Here is a 20755-nt window from a genome sequence, read left to right as displayed (position 1 = left end):
AAATTTTGTTTTAATTTCTAATGTGGCAAATATCAGTGGATACAATCTATGCAAACAAAAGGTCTTTGAGGTCCTCAGCCTTTTTTTCTTTTAATTTTTTTAATGTTTTACTTTATTTTTTGAAAGAGAGAGACAGAGTGCAAGCGGCGTTTTGGGGGGGGGGGTGGGCAGAGAGAAAGGAAACACTGAATCCGAAGCAGGCTCCAGGCTCTGTCTGAGCTGTCAGCACAGAACCAGAGGTGGGGCTTGAACCCACAGATACAAGATCGTGACCTGAGCCGAAGTCAGATATTCATCCGACTGAACCACCTCAGCCTTAAAAAAAAAAAAAAAAAAAAGTTTATTTTTGAGGACAAGAAAAAGACATGAGTGGGGGAGGGGCAGAGAGCAGGGGAGAGAGAATCCCAAGCAGGCTCCACACTGTCAGTGCAGAGTCTGACGCAGGGCTCAGTCTCAAACTGCAAGATGATGACCTGAACCGAAACCAGGAGTCAGAGGCTTAACCAACTGAGCCACCCAGGTACCCTATCCTCAGTCATTTTTAGGATGTAAATTAGAACCATTCGTCCAGTTCAGTGGACTTATAAGAGAATTCTAGCTTTCTCATCTCTTGGGAAAAAGAAGTTCTTTATGTACCCACCCCACCTTTTGCATTCTGTCCTGTTTCTGTCGACTTCTCTGTCTGCTCTGTGTTTCTCATCTAAAGATACTCTGAAACTTTCTTCTTTCTTCCAAGCCACAGCGTATTAATTTCTCTTTCTCAGTATACTTTTCACTCACTGTCCACTCTTCCTTTCCTCCATCTCTGTTATTTGTTGGTATCCTGACAGGCTTAGTTTTATTTTTTCACTATACGTGTTCTTTTCTTCTGTAATATCTCTTCCCTTTTCCTGCCATTTTAAACTCGCTTGCTCTTTACAGTATTTCTTCCTCCTTGATTTGTTTCTTAATATTCTAATGCTTCTACTTCCTCCTATTTCTTTTTTTTTTTTATTTAAATTTTTTTTTTTTTCAACGTTTATTTATTTTTGGGACAGAGAGAGACAGAGCATGAACGGGCGAGGGGCAGAGAGAGAGGGAGACACAGAATCAGAAACAGGCTCCAGGCTCTGAGCCATCAGCCCAGAGCCTGACGCGGGGCTCGAACTCCCGGACCGCGAGATCGTGACCTGGCTGAAGTCGGACGCTTAACCAACTGCGCCACCCAGGCGCCCCTTTTGTTTTTTTGTTTTTTTTTTTTTTAATTTTTTTTTTCATACTTCCTCCTATTTCTGACGTTTACACTCAATTCTGTTCTCGTTCAATCCATTTAATAAATATTAGCCACAAATATTAGATACCATTTCCTTTGCTTGTCACTGGAAGCAAACTGGAAGTGTATGTTGTTTAGTTCTCGTAGCTCTTCAAATCAGCTATGTTTAGCCTCACTGTACACATGGAAAACTAAGATTCATAGAGCATAAGTAACTTGCTTGTGGACTTATAGCTAGGAAGTATCCATCCCAAGATTTCTCTTTCTCTTCAGTCATATCAGCCAAGAAGGAAAGGTGTCCTGGCCAGGAGGTGATATGGTAGGAGAAACTCCAGAGCCAGTTGTAGAAATAGAGTGTAGGAACTTAGAAATGACATGTCAGCATAGCAGCTGAGCTGGGCAGCCACTTAGAGATCTTGTCCTAAGAGCTTTGTTGCCCCTGAAGTTAGAACTCAAAGGCTACAAGTCACTGGAAAGGAATGCGTATGAGGTAGAGACGCTGTAAACGGGAGCCATCAGGGATGTTTGCCTAAGGTTGCTAAAGGACTACCTGAAGCTTACCTGGGAATGGCAGGATAACACATGCCAGAGAACCCGCTAACCTGTCTATCATTCCTTTGACAGAGTGACGTCAGAATCAAGTTTGAGCACAACGGGGAAAGGCGGTAAGTCTGCCTTCTGATCAGTGGTTGTGTTCACGTGTGCTGCAGTTCTCAGAAAGCATCAAGCTTATGGAAGCTGTTTCCCTGGAGTGATCCCTGTGGGCTCCCTGGCTAGATGATGGGGTTGATTTGGCATAAAAGGGCAATTTTTACTTTTGGCTTGGCTTACCAATTATTTATTTTTGGTCTTAGGAATGGAGGCCATTTCAACTGCTTTTACTGTTTTTATTCTTCTGCTATTATTCTGCTCCTGTGGGGTCCACCATTTTGCTAGGGGAGGAAGTCAGGACTCCAGCCCTACTCAGTTATGACTTCCAGATACACTGACACTGTGCCACCTGATAGCATCAGAAGGAGATCAGGAGGCGTCTGGGTGGCTCAGTCGGTTGAGTGTCCAACTCTTGATTTCCACTCAGGTCATGATCCCAGGGTTATGGGATTGAGCCCCATGTCAGGCTCCATGCTAAGTGTGGAGCCTGTTTAAGATTCTCTCTCTCTCCCTCTGCCCCTCTCCTCTCTCTGTCCTCCCTCTGCCCTCTCCTCTTCTCTCTCTCTCTCTCTCTCTTCCCTCTGCCCCTCTCTTCTTATCTCTCTCTCTCTCAAAAAATAAAAATAAAAAATTAGTTAAAAGAGGATCAAGATTCTCCTGTGATGTGGTGCTATTTCCAGCCCAGTAGAGTGGCCCTGGCCCCTGGCTTTGTCCACATCAGGGCCAGGTTAGTGACTTGGAAGTTTCTTTATAATGTGTCAGGGTCATGGGAAGCTGCATCAAGTCTGTCAGTTGTGAAAGATTTCAGATCATTTGAGGACATAGAAAGAGGGAGTTTTTCAGTCTATAATCAGTATCTTACCTTGTTAGGGAAGTGAAAGTAATGTTATGAAACCCTTTTGTCCTTTCCTCCATTGTTAGTATTTAGTTTTTTGTAGGAAACCAAGATAGAAGTTTTCAGTGGAGAAAAATAGGACTCCACTTAATTTCTAAAGTTATTTAAGGAAAAACTTACTTTTTTTAAACTCAACACGGGGCTTGAACTCACAACCCCAACATCAAGAATCGCATGTTCTGACTGAGCCAGCCAGATGCTCCTTAAGGAAGAACTTTTAAATAAACTTTATTTTGAGAGAGAGACAGAGCATCCCAAGCAGGCTCCACACTATCAATGCTGAGCCCAGTGTGGGGCTTGATCTCACAACCATGAGATCATGACATGAGCTGAAATCAAGAGTTGGATGCTAACAGACTGAGCCACCCAGACGCCGCTTAAGGAATAACTTTTGAAAAGCATACAGAACTCTGGTAATGGGATAATTGGGACCCTGTGTGTGCACGCATGTGGCGCATATGTGCCTGAGTGTGCTTTTCAATATGTTTCCTGCTATTCCAGTCTCTCTCATTGATACCCCACTTTTGCCTTTGCTTTGAGCATTTAGAAATGTGAAGAGCAAACCCATGAGAATAAGCTCTTCCTATTAGATTAGTTCCACCAGAGGACATTAGTGCCTCCAAACATTGTTAGCACAAGTCCAGATATGTGGCTGCTGTTCTCCCTTAAAAAGATATGTTAACAAGCCTGCAAGGTTGTCAGAGGTTGCCTGGTGAAAACACTGTGGTCTGCGGAGCCAGAGCCCTGCTACTGCGGTGTGTGTTCTAGGGCTGTTTCAGGCCTGGAGGGAGGAAAGTCTTCTGATTTCTGTCCCCAGCGGCTCATCCTGTGTCCTGCCAGTAGCAGAGAAGTTGAATTGTCACTTGATTGTTGCTGCTTTTCACACTTTGACTTGACTGGGTTTTGGAAGGATTGCCAAACTCAGACTGGCAGAGAGTTTTCAGAAGTAGATACAAAATCAAAAGCTCAATTGTGTTGGAGCCTAATTATGTGGTTACGCTCTCCTGAATTCTTGTTCCCAAAGTGGTATGTAGTTACAGTGAGCAGACTTACACTGAGAAAGTGTATGTGTTTAGTTTCAGAGAAGCTGCCAGATCGAAACCACAAATATTTAAGGTGGTCAGGTAGGAATGGCCTTTCAAAGCCTGAACAGCAGAGTGTTGGTATCAAGATTTCGAAAACTGTGCATTCTCTTTTTATGGAGCTGTTTTCAGGAGCCATTGCATTTCACTGTTTGTGTACTATGTGTGGAATTGAGGACTTTTAAGTTGGTGCGGGGAAGCCAAGTTGCAGCTGCACTATGCCAGACAGCTCTGGTTTCATGTGTTTTATGTCTTAGGATTTTATAGAGAATATGATTGTGGGCTTTCTTTACTTTTTGCAGGGAATATGGATAGTATATATCTAAATGTTGTAGGCCGTTAGAGAATTAGAATGTACAGAAAAGAGGGAAGAAATAGTCTTTTTCCATTCACCTATGCTAAGTATCCATTCTGTTTCCCTTTGCTTTGGAAGGGTAGGGATCCGGCTCCTAACGCTTTTACCTTTTAGCCCCAGGAGGGCAGAAGAGGACTGTAGATTCAAACTCCTTCCCTTGGAAAGCTTCCCTGTCTGGACACTGGTGAGAGTGGTTGTCACAGGTGTTAGTCCCCTCTTTGAAGCATTGGCTAAAAATGCCTACCACTCAGGGTGATGGCGGCAGCTTCGATCTTACCAACGCTGATAGTCCTGGTTTCTGATCTTGACTTTGGGGCTGCTTTTGAGGTTTTGAATGGCTTGTTGCCAGGCAAGATGCAGGAGAATTTATCTGAGCCTGATCCTTTTCTAATGGTGTGCTAGGGACATACGAATGGTCTCCTGGTATTTTATTCAGGAAGACTGGCCCCTGTTGCTGAGATGCTGACGAGGGAGGTATGATTTGCTATTAGGAATTAATGGAAAGCCATTCTCTCAAAAGTCTCCAGAAAATGTCCATATCTAGATAACCCATATCTAGATAGCATTACACAGTATCATTCCTTGGCACAGTTGGTTTGAGGGAAAAAAAATACAAGGATTACAGTATGAATGGATTCCCAGGTGGGATATGAACTAATATATTCAATATAATTTCCAAAAATGAAAGGTGGTGATGGATAAAGGAAAAGTTATGGAGAAATTATCTTCCTGGGATGTTAGGCTTTGTGTGAAGTATAGACTGGTTGATAGAAGTATGCTATTAAGGTTGTCCAAAAGAACTTTCTGCTATAATGTAAATGTTATGTACCTTTGTTGTCCAGTATAGTAACCACTGGTCACATTGCCTTGTGGCTAGTGAGACTGAGGAACCAGTATAAAATTTAATTTTAATCAATTTGAATTTAACCAGCTGCATGTGGCTAGTGGCTACCACATTGAATAGTACAGTTCTAGAATGATGGAAGCTTTTATGCTGCCTACTTATTTGTGCCAGCCTGGCACAGAAGAACATTAAAGAAATTATCTGGTCAGATTCCATTAAAATCCAGTAGCTTAGATCCCTCTGTCCTGTGGTTTATTGCTTCTTACTCTGGTTATACCACTTCCCACTCTGGAGGAGCAGAGAAGATGTAAAAAAACCACACACTTCTCAGCATGAGGAGGGCAAGAACTGTAGAGGCTCCATGGCTGAATACTGCTACTCTACCAGGCACTAGTCATATTTCGTCCAGTCTAGGCTACTAAGAGATGAAGGTGGTTTTGATATATATTTTCCCCCATCACATTAAGCATAAATTCATGTGTTTATTAGTCATTCATAACTCTTTGAATTGTCATAATATCCTTGTCTATGTTTCTGTTGGGTTGTTTGTCTTACTGATTTTGCATGGATTATTTTTCCACGTTTGATATTTCTTAACTTTGTTGAGGGCTGATCATTTTGCTATCAGAAGTTTAAATTTTTGTTGTTAAATCTGCCTTCTTCCTCCTTGTCTTCTGTATTTTATATAATGCTTAGGAAGACCTTCTCCACTCCAATATTTTTTAATCCTATGCATTCTTCTGTGTGTGTGTGTATATATACACACACGCACACACACACACACACACACACACGTAGAGAGAGAGAGAGGGAGAGAGAGAATATATGAGTTACTTTCTGATATTCTCTTGTTTTCACTTATCTCATTGTTTATTTTTATCTTAAGTATTTAAGTTGTAATGTATTGGGTTGGACCCATATGGCCGCTTTTGTACATCAAAAATTGTTGACTACCAGCAGCATACAAAGGTAGAGAGAATGTTATACTGAACCCTTCTGAACCTGTAACCCAATATTTTGTCAATTTTTTGTATATTTCATTCTTCTGTTTCATTCATTTTGTATGTTTAATCTGTCCCCAGTTTTAAATTTTGCTGTGATGTTTAATTGACAGATTCTTTTAACACATCTTTGAACAAGTTCTTACTCTACTCTGTATTTATAGACATTGTTTTTTGGGGGCACCTGGGTGGCTCTGTTGGTTAAGCGTCCGACTTCGGCTCAGGTCATGATCTCACGGTTCGTGAGTTCGAGCCTTGCATCGGGCTCTGTGCTGACAGCTTGGAGCCTGGAGCCTGCTTCAGATTCTGTGACTCCCTCTCTCTCTGCCCCTGCCCTGCTCGCACTCTGTTTCTCTCTCAAAAATAAATAAAACGGTTTTTAAAAAGTTGTTTTTTGAACTGATCTAATGAGTTTGTCTAGAAAAGTGTCAATATCAACACTACTTATATGATCATATGTGTCACTTGTTAAAAAAAACTTAGGCATGTAACCAACTCAAGGGGAATTCTTTTGACTCTTAGGTAGGAAATCTCAATTCTGAAGATAATCAGCATTGAGATTCCTCTGGCATCAGCCTTGGATAAGACCTTTCAGGTCCTGGAGTTGAGTCATTTAGGAGTTAAGACCATGTTTTCAGGACCACTACTTCAGTCTCCAGGTTTTCTTCCTAACAAGAGTGTTTAGAACCTAATGTTTAAATCCAGATGTCCTGCTTTTTTCTTTTTTTAAGTTTATTTATTTATTTTTGAGAGAGACAGAGAGCATAAGCAGAGGAGGGGCAGAGAGAGAGGGACAGAGGATCCTAAGCAGGCTCCATACTGACAGCAGAGAGCCTAATGCGGGGCTCGAACTCACGAACCGTGAGATCATGACCTGAGCCAAATTCGGATGTGTAACTGACTGAGCCACCCAAGCACCCCAGGTGTCCTGCTTGGATACTGAACTGTCATTGATAGAAAGATCTGAGCTGAAATGGTAGAACAATTATTGGGACTGAGCAATGTTTGTGATGCTCAGGAGAAAGGTAAAAAAAAATAAATAAAGTAGGTAAGAGAAGAAAAGAAAAAATAGAAAGTCAAACTGTATGAAGGAGAAAAAGAGAATCCTATGTTTAAAAGAACAGGAAGATATTCAGAAGTCCTAGCTTTCCAAATCTGACTTTTAAAATATACAATTAACGATGCTTCCTATTCCTTTTCAGAATTATAGCATTCAGCCGGCCTGTTAGATATGAAGATGTGGAACACAAGGTGACAACAGTGTTTGGGCAGCCTCTTGATCTTCATTACATGAATAATGAGGTAAGAAAGTAGATGGATGGTATGGAGACAAGATGGGGTGACAGCTGACTACCTTTTTCTTTCTCCTTAACTGAGGATATTTTAGTTTGTTCCTCTAATATCATCTGCAGGTTTTCCTTTTCTGGAGTCTCTTTCCTTAATTTCACTAATTCTGGGATTTCTGGTTTTTGCTACATGGGGGATTCCATAGCTACTTCCATTCTGCCTGCTCAGTCAGTGGTGGTAGCTCTAATACTCCATGGTGGGAACAGGTATGGTACTGGGGCCAGGATGTATATTGTCTCTGTTATGTTTTGTAGCTTATCTTTTTCTTTCCAGCACAACCTTAACAAGAAGCAGAGGTTTAGGAGGGGCTGGAGAGGTGTGGAAAACTGGTGGGTAGTTCCTCTATTGACAGTCATAAATACTGGACTCTTCTCTCAAAGTTTAACTCCCAAGTGTAGTTTGTTTCCAAAGTTAGCACCTACTCAAGTGATTTCTTTAACTCTTCTTCCTCCTGTCCCCTGCCCTTCCTTCCAGTTCTTATTTTTTCATACTTTGAGTGTCACCCAGGAAGGGATTCTTTTGAGTGTCAGTTACTTGGCTGCTTTTCCAGCTCCAAGAAAGGTACTAGAGGCTACAGTCTGCTTGGGCTGATGCTTTGCATCAGTCTGAGAGGCAGTGTGTTGGTGCCTAGTAAAAAGTGTGCATCTTGAGGGAATTGAATTGGGGGACAAGACAAGAAAGCTGGGCAACATCCTGGCTCTTTGAGAATTGGGTCCTTACTGTGTAGTTTTGTTTTATTGGTTAAAGAGTTAAGAATCTCCTCCATAAAGCAACCCAAGTGTCCATCCATCCATCAATAGATGAATGGATGAAGAAGATATGGTATATATAGAGAGTGAAATATTACTCAGCCATAAAAAAGATGAGATCTTACCATTTGCAACAACATGGAGGGACCTAGAGGGTGTTATGCTAAGTGAAATAAGTGAGACAGAGAAAGACAAAAACCATATGATTTCACTTATAGATAGAATCTAAAACACAAAACAAATGAATAAATAAATGAAAAACAGAAACAGACCCGTAAATACAGAGAACAAACTGATAGTTATCAGAGGGGAGAGGTAGGCAAAATGTGTAAAGGGGGTGAGAGATACAAGCTTCCAGTTATGGAATGAGAAGTCATGGGGATAAAAGGTACAGCAGAGGGGATATAATGGTATTGCAGTAGCGTTATATGGCAACAGATGGTAGCTACATTTGTGGTGAGCACAGTATAACATATAGACTTGTTAAATCAGTGTGTTGTACACCTGAAACTAACGTGACATTATGTGTCAACTATACTTTAAAAAATAAAAGCAAAAAACCTTCAGCTGGAGAAAAAAGGAATTTCTTCCATAATTTGGGGCTGACATCTATAGGGGCTGAGATTTGTTGGCTAAAACCCCCCAATCCCCTTTTATACAAAATATACAACTACAATTGGATATGTTGCCCAATAGCTAACAAAAATAAGACTGTCTGATCTTTTGTTTTTTTGTGACAAATTTTAGAAATACAGCAGATTTGGAAAATAAACCACTAGCTTTATAGTTAATAAGTAATGCAGATGAACTTTTAAAAATTGCAGCTCAAGCTTCAGTCACTGCATAGAAAGCAAGGCTGGAGTCTGCCAGCTAATCAGCATTAAAGAAGGTATTCTTTAGTGAGGAAAGACTTTTCTGAATGATTTAGTGCTCATTTCTCTTTCCATTAAGAATTCCACATGTCCCAAAATCCATTTTCAAATTCTTTGGGCAATAAAGTGGCTTCCCAGAATGTTAGTCGTTCCTTTATTTAAATATTTATGCAGATGTTAATTCTAAAGCCAAACATAATTAGTAGTTAGTAATTATTTTAGATGATGCATGTCTTTCCATGCTCTGCTAATGTGAATGACCGAGAATTGACTAGTTTACATTTTATTAATTTAAAAATCCCTCAACCTTTTTCTTTTCTTTGCCCTCTAAACCTTGCCACATCAGGATTTGAGAACCACATGTGAGAAATCGGTTGGTATTTTATTTTATGTTTACTTATGTTTTTAATAGCTTTATTGAGGTACAATTTACCCACCATAACATTTACCCTTTTAAGCTGTACAATTCAGTGGTTTTTAATATATGTACAGAGTTGTATAACCAACACTACTGTCTAACTCCAGATACCCCAAAGAAAAGGCCTGTATCCATTAACAGTCACTTCCTATCCCCTCCTCTCCCTAGCACCTGGCAGGCAAACACAAACCTACTTTCTGTCTCTTTGGATTTGCCTGTCCTGAACATTTCATGTACATGGAATCACATAATATGTGGCCTTTTGTGTTTGGCTTCTTGCACTTAGCATAATGTTTTCAAGATAATAGTATTCCATTGTATGGATAAACCACATTTTGTGTATCCATCTGGATACTGGAATTGTTTTCACTTTTTTGACCATTATGAGTAATGCTTGCATAAACATCTGTGTACACATTTTCATATGCACGTATTTTTTTCAGTTCTCTGGAGTATATACCAAGGAGTAGAACTGTTGTCTTACGGTAACTCTATGTTATCGTTTTGAGAAACTGTCCATCCTTCCCATATCCACTGTACCATTTTACATTCCTACCAGCAGCATAGGAAAGTTATAATTTCCCTATGTCCTCATCAAGACTTGTTACTTTTTGGGTTTTTGCATATCTGTTTTTTAAATTATAGCCATCCTAGTAGGTACGAAGTGGTATCTCATTGTGGTTTTGATTTGCATTTCCCTAATGACTAATGACATGGAGTGTCTTTTTGGTGCTTATTGGCCATTTGTCTGTCTTCTTTGGGCGATGTCTATTCAAATCTTTTGTCCATTGGAAGAATTGGATTCTTTGTCCTCTTACTGTTGAGTTGTAAGAGTTCTATATATATTCTGGATACTAGACCTATATCATACTTTTGCACAATTGTAGTTTGTTTGTTTGTTTAAGTTAAAGCCTACTCCAGTTATTTCTTTATCTCTCTCCACCTCCCACAACAGTTCTTGTTTATTCATACTTTGAATGTTACAGGAAGGAATTCTTTTACGATGTGATAAGATTTGCAAAATTTTCTCCCATTCCATGAGTTGTCTTGAAATTCTATTTTATTTTATTATTTATTTATTTATTTTAAGCAATCTCTGCTCCCCACATGGGGCTCAAACTCACAACCCCAAGATCATGAGTTGCATGCTCTTTTGACTGAGCCAGCCAGGTGCCCCTTGAAATTTTATTTTAAATACTGTTCTTGCTCTTTGTTTTCTCCTGGCCTAGAATTTAGTGTTGCCATCTCCTTTTATTATAAAATGGGAACTGAAGAAATGAATTGGACTTTTGCTTGATTTTGTGTTTGCCACAAACGTGTAAGATCTGACATTTGCTGGGTCCTAGGCAAAGTGTACTTTTGCATTTTTTAATACTAAGTACTCATAGTGTCCTCTGCATTTAACAGCAAGTGAGACTTATCCATACCCTCAAGGGTGATCTCTTTAATACTTCAGGGGAATGAAAACAGAGGAGATTGTTTCTGAATTCTAGTCACTGATTTTTATCTTTAAACGTTAAGATATTAAACTCTGTTATGTGGCCTAAATTCGTGTTCTTATTTGAGTAACAGTTTTCATCCTCTGCCTATCCCCCTCCTCCTCCTATGCCTTCTCTGCTTGTTGTGTTAATTGCAGCACAGGCTAAGGTGAGATATTTAATTAATTTGGGAAGAAATATGGGGCTTTAACTGTTTAGGATTTGATGCTTTGGAGAAAAGAGTATTTTTAGAGAGGAAGCTCTTCTCAGAAAGTATCTTGAAACAAACTACTGATGTGTTGCACAGCATGGATAAACTCAGAAACATTAAGCAAAAGAAGTAGATACAAAAGACTATGAACTGAATTGAACATGTATGAATTAATAGGATTCCATTTATGTGAAATATCCAAAAGAGGTAAATCTACAGAGACAGAGTAGATTCATAGTTGCCTGGGGCTACAGGTGGGAAGAGGGAGTGACTGTAAATGGGCACAAGATCTTTTTGAAACAATGGAAATGTTTTAAAATTGAATTATGATGATGGTTGCATAACTTTGTAACTTCACTAAAAATTATTGAATTGTACACTAAGGAAAAGAAAAAATACCTAGATGGTTTGAATTAATTTTACGACCCCATACTATCCAATTAGATTGTTTTCATTCAGGTATTTTTTTTAATTTAGCCTGTTTCTAAACTAAAGACATATTTTATATGATTCCCTTTTTCTGTGTCTGTGTCCCAGCTTTCCATCCTGCTGAAGAACCAAGATGATCTTGATAAAGCAATTGACATATTAGACAGAAGCTCAAGCATGAAAAGCCTTAGGATATTGCTGCTGTCCCAAGACAGAAACCATGTAAGTAGCCCCTCTGATGACCTGGCGGCTGGACAGAGGGCAAAACTTGCTGTTCTTTAAGAGTTCACCTGGTTTCCTTGACAGAATTTTGTATTCCTCAGCTGCTGCTAAAGCAAGCAAGCACATACATGGAGCCCAGCACAGCCCACTGTGCCAGTGGCCAGATAGCAGTTTGCATGTGATTTCACTGTGAAGTCAAGTCACCTGTGTTAAAGTTGCAGCTAAAGGTTACTTGGCTTGTGGCATGGGAGGAAGGAAAACATTTATGGTTAAAGAGAAAATTCTTTTTCTCTATATTTATGTTATTTCCATTTGATTTGGACCCTAACGAGAGATTTGATGAGGGTGAAGGTGTTTAGCGAAGGCTGCTAGGGATTTGAGACTATCCTGTAGACCTACTCTTACAACCCCTCAGCAACCGTGCCTGTCTCTTGAGATACATGTAGGAAACAAGCTTTTCCTTCTTTTCAATGGCAGAAAGGCCATGGAGTGGAGGGCCTCTTGTAACTTACCAGCCACTACCTTACCAAATGGCAGGCGATCTGCAGAGGCCGTCAGAAGTGAAGGATTATCCCTTGTTAACTTCTGTAAAAGGTCCCTGGGGGCCTACATTTCACAAGAATGATTGCAATCTGTGTGTCTTCTAATCACTGATTCCTGTGCCAGTTTTCTTGAGATGCATGTTCCTAAAGGTTTCTTGGCACTCTTTCCCTTCCCTTTGCTCGAAGACAGCCAGCTGTGACATACCTTCATAAACACACCATACCAGGACGGAGTTTAGGTGGAATGGTGCTCATGCTGACCATTTATTTTTAAAAAGATGTATTGATATTGGGCTGTCCTACTGATTAGGGGGGAGCACAAGAGAATGCAGTTAGGAGGCCTTAGGAGGGGGAAGGGCAGAGAGAGAGGGAAAGAGAGAATCCCAAGCCAGTTCCTTGCTCAGCAAAGAGCCCAACATGGGGCTCAGTCTCACAACTGAGATCATGACCTGAGTCAAAATCGAGAGTTGGACGCTTAGCCAAATGAGCCACCCAGGTGCCCCAAGAAGACATTTTCTAATATTACCGAAGTGTCCTTGTGATTGAGGATGGTCTTCTCTGTCTTTTTTCTGGCTTTGTGTTGGAAAGTATTCTGAAATGAAATATATCCTTTATTATTTTATTTTTCTGTTCAAGTTACTCACCTCCTCTTTATAGGCTTTATTTCTTTCATAGGATCCTATCATAGGATCTAAATTTAGCCTAGCACCCAGGGCTTATCACTATCTACCCTTGCTTTCAACTCCCCAGTCTCATCTTCCCACATTCTTCAGCATACTCTCCCCTTTCTACAGTTCTTACTTTTTGCTCTTTCCCAGACCGTGGCTATTTTTAGTATCTGGCTTGATTTACCTGCTACAGTTTGGTCAGTGTTTTTGCCTGAGCCATCTTGATTACTTTCTGTTCTTTTAGTCATTGGATATAATTTGTATACTTGTTTCTAAGTTGCTTACTAATTCCCCTCTAGTTGTTGCATATTTGTACATGTTATCCCAAAAGATTATTAAGGTCCTTGAGAACAGGAGCTGTGACTTACTGTTTTGGAACCCTTCCCCACCCATCCTCTTAAGAAAACACAGTGAATGCTTCTTGATTATTAGCAGAAGTCAAGCAGAAATCATATGCAGCAAATCTTCTATATGGAAGAAGCTAGAATCGGGGTTTGGTTTAATAATGTGATTGCTTGACTGGGAGCTAGCACACTTGATCATGATCCCTCCATTCCCATGATGAGAAGGTATAGACAACTCGATCCTTACATCTACTTTCCCATCCATTAAGGGGTGTACATGGCTGCAGAGACTGACACAACACTGTGAGCTGCCTGAAAGACGACCATCTGAGCTCTGATACCCAGGCATTGCATTGCATTAGATGTTGAATAAAATAAATGCCACACTGATGCCTCTCTTTCTTTCTTCTTTCTTTCTTTCTCTTTCTTTCTTTCTTTCTTTCTTTCTTTCTTTCTTTCCTTCCTTCCTTCCTTCCTTCCTTCCTTCCTTCCTTCCTTCCTTCCTTCTTTTTATGGAACACTTCATGAATTTGCATGTCATCCTTATACATGCTAATTTTTGTATTATTCCAATTTTAGTATTTGTGCTGCCAGAGCAAGCACTGATGCCTCCCCTTCTAAGGACCTATATTTTAAAAAATTACTATAAAGTCAGTACAACTTTTTTATAAAGTTTAAAAAAGAGAGAACTATCCTATGTAATCCTATCAGTATGACACATTGATTGATATTTACATGTGCCCCTGTAGTTTTTGAGCATATGTGTACATACTTCAAATGTTGTCATGGTAGTCATATAATTTTCTCAATTATTTTTTCACTTAATATTGTCACGCACATTTTTCTATGTTAATATGCAATCTTCATAATTATAATTTATAAGGGTTCATAATTCCCTTGAGTGGATATACTATAATAACCATTTTTGTTACTGTCAAGTCATTTAAGCTTTTTTTTTTTTTTTTTTTTTTGCATTTATAAAGATTTACATTTAAGACTAGCAGTGGTAATGGTGGTGATAAAACCTTTCTTTGGGAACTTCCTCAGCTAGACCTCAGACTTCTTAATAAACACAAGTATCATGATCCAGATTTGCTATGTGCTCAGGAATCCCACCTCCAGAACAGTGCTTCTCTAAGCATCTATGATGCAATGTCAGTTTTGTTCTGATTTCTAGTCTGTCATGCGTCAGTTCCTTTTAAAACACAAAAACTGAAAAATGAAATGGAAAAGGAAACCAGTGACATACAAAATACAAGACCACAGTTTTTATTATTAGATTCAATAGACAGAAAGTCAGTCTGCCAAATTGCTGTAAAAGTCTGTACAGAGTTATTCTCCATTTCTGTATTTACCTCGTTGAGGACTGTTATACCACGGCTTGTGGCCTGGTGCCAGCCTACAGATCATACTTTGGTATGCTGCTCCAGGATACCATAGCACCCTGCCTGCCTCATCTCTTGCTGGCAACTCTCAGCCACTTCGTTTCTCTACTGAGTTTATTTTCTTTTTAGCAAGTGATTGCCTCATCCACCTATTGTTATCACTTATACCTTTACTTCCCTTCTTATTCCTGTTTCTAAATGTGTGGTCTCGGGGCGCCTGGGTGGCTTGGTCGGTTAAGCGTCCGACTTCGGCTCAGGTCATGATCTCACGGTCCGTGAGTTCAAGCCCCGCGTCGGGCTCTGTGCTGACAGCTCAGAGCCTGGAGCCTGTTTCAGATTCTGTGTCTCCCTCTCTCTCTGCCCCTCCCCTGTTCATGCTCTGTCTCTCTCTGTCTCAAAAATAAATAAAAACGTTAAAAAAAAAAAAAAATTTAAAAAAAAAAAAAAAATAAATGTGTGGTCTCAAAAAATAAATAAATAAATAAATAAATAAATAAATAAATAAATATGTGGTCTCTTCTCTCTGAATTCCTTTTCTGCTGATCCTTCTATGACAACTTCTAATCTTTCCTCTGCCTTTACCCCTCACCAAGGTGTATATCATACCCCTCCCACCTCACCTGTCCAAGGCCATGTCTTAGGCTTCAATATTGTTCTTACCTGAGAACTCCTGGATTTTGGTCATCACAGAGTCTGAAGAGCCTCTCTCTAGCCTTACTTTCTCCTGCCCTTTTAAGAAACTTCATCATCTCCTTCAGTAGTTCTTGCCACATTAAGCCTGTGCCTGGAACCATCACCTCTTAGATTATTGCTATTACAGACTTCTCTAAACATGTGTGCATCTGTTAGTTTATCTTTCCTCTCTTGATCTTATAACTTCCTAGACCCAGCTTTTCTACTCTCTTAAAGTAATCTCAAGCTTAACATTCTTTTTTTTTTTTTATAAGAAGGTTTTTTATAATTTTTATTTTTTTGAGAGAGAAAGAGAGCAAGCAAGTAAGCATGGGGCGGGGGGGGCGGGGGGAAGAGAGGGAGAGAGGGAGAATCCTAAGCAGGTTCCACGCCCAGCACAGAGCCCAACACAGGGATCAATCTCACGAACATGAGATCATGACCTGAGCTGATATCAAGAGTCGGACACTTAACCAACTAAGCCACTTCAAGCTTAATGTTCTTTTGTCACTTATATCCGAATATGATAAAAACTAAATACCCAGCCACCTTAAACTGAGTATGGCATTTTATTTTATTACCTCAGATTCTCCCTGACAAAAGTAAACTTCTAATCTTCTCTTCCAAATGTTGCCCAGTTCCCAAATATCCCATCAATGAGTTTGATGCTATCTTGTCTGCTATTTAAGTTCAAAATATCAAGGACAATGTAAAGAGTAATCCATTCTTTTTTGTCTTACTAAAATAATGGGGCAAGTGCAAGAAGACAGGATCAAAGTTGTTGAGTGGCATAGCTTCAGTCTGGTCCCTGTTTAAACATGGAAAGACCTTACATGTGTAAGTGCTTTTGTCTCTCATTGATTCTTGCAACTTTGAGGGGTCCAGGGCAGGTATCTGTTCTTGCCAGTCTAAACCTGGGGAGACTGAGACAGAGTAACTTGCCTGAGGTGAAGCAGTAAATGGTGACAGAACTGGTCTAGAATCCAGATGTTCTGTGTAGTTCAGTACCTGTCAGTTGCCATCCAGGATGGGGATCTTAGAATTATTGTAGTCCTTGGGAAACCTCCTCCAGGTTCCTCCACAGTTTGTTAGAAACAGACAGAAAATATAACATTGCCCATGGGGAGAAGTTGTGAGATGTTATGTCACTCTCTTCCCCACAGCTCAGAGGGCAACCGAACTAGAATAGGTCTAAGGGAAGATGAAATTTTCAAGGGGTTGAAAATTCACTTTTATATATGAATAGCTTAAAAAGCCTGGAACTCTTGGGGCGCCTGGGTGGCGCAGTCGGTTAAGCGTCCGACTTCAGCCAGGTCACGATCTCGCGGTCCCGGAGTTCGAGCCCCGCGTCAGGCTCTGGGCTGATGGCTCAGAGCCTGGAGCCTGTTTCCGATTCTGTGTCTCCCTCTCTCTCTGCCCCTCCCCCGTTCATGCTCTGTCTCTCTCTGTCCCAAAAATAAATAAACGTTGAAAAAAAAAAATTAAAAAAAAAAAAAAAAAAAAGCCTGGAACTCTTTAGTCTGGAAAGGCAGCCTAAGCATATACGTAATCAGAATCTACGAAGCACTGAGGAGTAGGGATAATGAAAACACAGATTTAGTCACCTTCTCCTGGTTTGGATGAACCCCTTAAATATTGGGGGGAATATTTGGTGCAAAGTCTCTTGTTGCCGCCCTTGAGGCAGAGGCCTGGTGAGATCCAGGTGCCGTTTCTCACTTGATGCTCCTGCGAACCAAACTGACGCAACCACACACACACACCCCTTCCCCCTGCATAGTTGAGCAAGTATGTTCACTTTGTCTCATACCACCAGATCTTTTAGCAAGGTAATTTGTGAATCCACTTTTGTGACCTTCTTTTCTGCTGATTTTCTAGCTTCCAGTCACTGCAATCTTTATGAAATTGGTTCCCTGGTAATTTTTCATGTCATTTGTATCAGCCAGACACATTGCTACCTGCAGAGTCCTTCAGTGAGGCACAGGGTAGGCAAATGCCACCTTCTGTTTGCTGTCTTTAGAACGTTCTGCTGGCCACCCACTCTATACCCATGGGCTCTGCTTTCACTCCACTGCTGTCCCCTTTTGGTCTTCCTAGTCCCACCTTCCTCCTTCCCCTCTTTCCCACTTCTCTGTCTTGTTCAAGGTTCCCTGAATCCTTGCATGAACCTCATTTTTGTTTACAATGCCATTGCCTTTTATCCCCTTAAATCAGGGTTTTCAAAATTGACTGAATATTACACACACTTGGGGAGATTTAAAAAATACCAACCCTTTGGCCCCAGCCCCAGAGATCCTGTTGTAGTTGGTGTGAGGTGTGTGTGACCCCACAGGCAGCTCTTTAAGTGGGTGGCTAGGATTGGGAACCGTGACCTTAAATTGAAGTGTCACTCTCCTCCTAAGACCTCCTGCTCAAAGTGTGACCCATGGATCAGCAGCATTAGCATGCCTGGAAGCTTGTTAGAAATGCAGATTCTCGGGGCACCTGGCTGGCTCAGTCGGTGGAGTGTGTGACTCTTCATCCCAAGCCCCATATTGGGTGTAGAGATTACTTAAAAATAAAATCTTTAAAAAAAAAAGAAAAAGAAATGCAGATTCTCTACTCCATCCCAGACCTACCGAGTCAGAATCTCTGTTTTAACAAGGTTCCAGTTGGATTTGTGCACATTAAGGTGTGAAAAGCCTGCTTTGAAACCTTCATATGTTTTCCAACCTGTTGCCACAACTGCAGCCTTTCCTTCTGTAGGTCTGTGCTTTTGCTGGCCGTGGAACCTACTTTCTCATCTCAGCTTTTAGAATTTAGAATTGAGAGTTTAGAGTATATGTTCTTTGATACATTTCAAATTCACGCCACCAAGATTTCTGGAATAGGCCCTGTGTGTAAGTAGGTGTCCTCTGGCGGGGGGGGGTGGGGGGGGGCTCATCACGTGGCTCTTCTCTTTCTGACTGCAGGGCTGTGGCCTTCCCTTGCCCTTCACTGGCCTGCTTCCCCAGTATGTGGCTTTGACTGTTTTTTCCTTTCTGACTCTCAGCAGAGAGCTATTGCACATCGGAGGCTTCTGCAAGAACATTCACTTCCCCTTGGTTCTGACTTCCCGTTAGAGCAAGACAGTTTGTGAAGACAGCCCTGCATGTGATAAAGTCTGGTGTGGGGAGACCAGAGGAGGCTGCTTGGCAGCTGAATTACCCCTGAAAGCGGGAAGCCTTTTTCCTGGAGGACAGGATATAGTTTGTTTAGGTCAGACTTTTTTTTCTTACGTGAGGTAGAAGAGCTCAAGAAGCAACTAGAAATTTGACCCAAGTTCTTTAGAGTCCTGACCTCCCATCCCCACTCTCTGGAGTGCTCTGCATGTTTGTGACTGCATCCTAACGCCACTTGCTCACCACTGAGCTTCAGTTTTTAGCTTTCTCAGTGCAAGGGCCCCCTTTGTTGCTTTGATTTTTTTTCTAGGGCTCACTGGTGGCTTGACTGGGACAGTGCCAGAGCAAGGGTGCATGTGGTAATGTTGATGATCCCATTCTGTTCTGAGATCCTTGACCTCTGGCAGAATGGTACCTTTGATAGCCTTTCCCAGATGAACACAATCCTGAGATGGTTTTCATGGAAAGCCTGGTTATGTTAATCAACTGAGACTTTGCCTTAATTTTGAGGGAGTGATTATGATTGGGGCAGAAGCAGCACATCAAGCTACTTTGAGAAATACATGTTTATCACCCAGATTTCTGTTGTGCAGGGAGGTTGCCATCATTCTCTATTCTGACCCCCCACTCAGCAGGTGATCTCGCTGCCGAAATAATTTCCTGCTATTTTTCCCAAGCTCTCTGGAGAATTTTATGAGGGAGTGTTTACAACTGTCTTTTCTGTTTGGCATATTATTATAGGAAAACTTGTTATTCCTCCATGCCTAGGTCATCACTCTTTAAACTGGGGCAGTGGGTCTCAGTGCTCAGATAACACTGAAGCTGTAAAACTACTGTGAGGAAATAGTGATTTGCCAAGACATATTGAGGAATGAGATTTGGGGGAAGACTGGGTAGCTCGTGTATTGAAAGCATGAAGGCAGCTAAGAACATGACTCTTAGGGAAGGGGAGGAGGCCTTTCTTGGCCTGCCTGCCTAAAGATAGCTCAGCTTTTTTCCTCTTATCTTGCAGACCAGTCCCTCTCCCCATTCTGGGGTGTCCAGGCAGGTGCGGATCAAAGCTTCCCAGTCTGCAGGAGATATAAATACCATCTACCAGCCCCCCGAGCCCAGAAGCAGGCACCTCTCTGTCAGTGAGTATTTCACCCCTTTTTTCCCTGTCATCTAATTTATCTGCCCATGCTTTTTAAAAATCAAATATTTATTAATTAAAAAACCATCATTTGTAGATTACTACCCTGTGCAAAATAATCCTCTGTGCCTTTATTTGGGGGGAATGGGTAGAGAAATGACTGGAATAGTGTCCCAACCCTCAAGGAGCTTATAGTGTAACAACATGATGGCATGACCAAGTTCCTTTTGAATATGTCTGAAAAAGTGATCTCCTCAAACATCTGCTTGAAGACCTCCAACGACAGTCTACTCTCATTTTTTGTAACGTTTATTTATATTACTTTTGAGAGACAGAGCATGAATGGGGGAGGGGCAGAGAGAGAGGGAAACACAGAATCCAAAGATTGTTGGCTGTGAGCTGCCAACAGAGAGTGCTACGCGGGGCTGAAACCCACGAACCATGAGATCATGACCTGAGCTGAAGTCAGATGCTTAACTGACTGAGCCACCCAGGCTCCCAGTCCACTCTCATTTTTGACCATCATTTTGCCAAAGAACTGGGGACTTGTGAGGTTAGGAGTCAGGTCCAAGTTTGAGTTTTGACCTTAGACCTCTTGCTTATGATTCCTGAAGAGTCCTTATGCTCTGAGGAAGATGTTGACCAATGAAACTCTTAGAAAATCAAACTAAGTTGTCTGGAAAGGACAGCAGACTGTTGACAGAGTATATATGATTGGCTAACTAGGAAGAAAGCTATGTAGCTGCTCCCAGGCCTCCCCAGGAAGGAAATCTAAGTCAGGTCTGTGCCTTATGCCAGATAATCCAATATTGTACTGGATCCCATTTCCCAAGTCTGAGGAGAAGGCCACATCCTGAATTGTGGCATCTGTATCAAGAGGGAAACCAGGCCTTCAAACATTTGTGGTGAGGTTACTGCTGCTGCTAGGAAGGCAAGTTCTCTTTATAAGGTAGAATTCCATCAAATTAAACTGCTCTCTGAAGATCTTGAGCTGAGCTTGGGGAGTTCTGAACATCATTCCTGCTGCTGAGCCTGTCTGTGAGTGATAAGCAGGAAGAATGTGTTACTA

At 41.1% G+C, this 20755-nt stretch overlaps 1 protein-coding gene and 1 pseudogene across 2 annotated transcripts in view; one reads left to right on the top strand and one right to left on the bottom strand.

Moving 5' to 3' along the window:
- MAP3K3 (mitogen-activated protein kinase kinase kinase 3) overlaps positions 1-20755 on the top strand; it is a 60441-nt gene that overhangs the window by 19973 nt on the left and 19713 nt on the right. The window contains exons 3-7 of one of the 2 annotated variants that reach the window (XM_047081635.1): positions 1877-1917; positions 7283-7382; positions 9395-9421; positions 11693-11806; positions 19567-19687. In XM_047081635.1, the coding sequence (XP_046937591.1) occupies positions 1877-1917; positions 7283-7382; positions 9395-9421; positions 11693-11806; positions 19567-19687 (403 nt within the window). The remainder of the gene's footprint in view (positions 1-1876; positions 1918-7282; positions 7383-9394; positions 9422-11692; positions 11807-19566; positions 19688-20755) is intronic. The other variant, XM_047081636.1, reaches the window with a different exon arrangement.
- On the bottom strand, positions 13867-13963 carry LOC124513632 (uncharacterized; annotated as a pseudogene).

The sequence above is a fragment of the Lynx rufus genome, unplaced genomic scaffold (assembly GCF_022079265.1).
Source record: "Lynx rufus isolate CCGP_SWC_20201006 ecotype Redwood Valley unplaced genomic scaffold, mLynRuf1.p SCAF_18, whole genome shotgun sequence".
NCBI lineage: Eukaryota > Metazoa > Chordata > Mammalia > Carnivora > Felidae > Lynx > Lynx rufus.
Note: the sequence above shows the minus strand (reverse complement) of the source record. Positions and strands in the feature narration are given on the sequence as shown.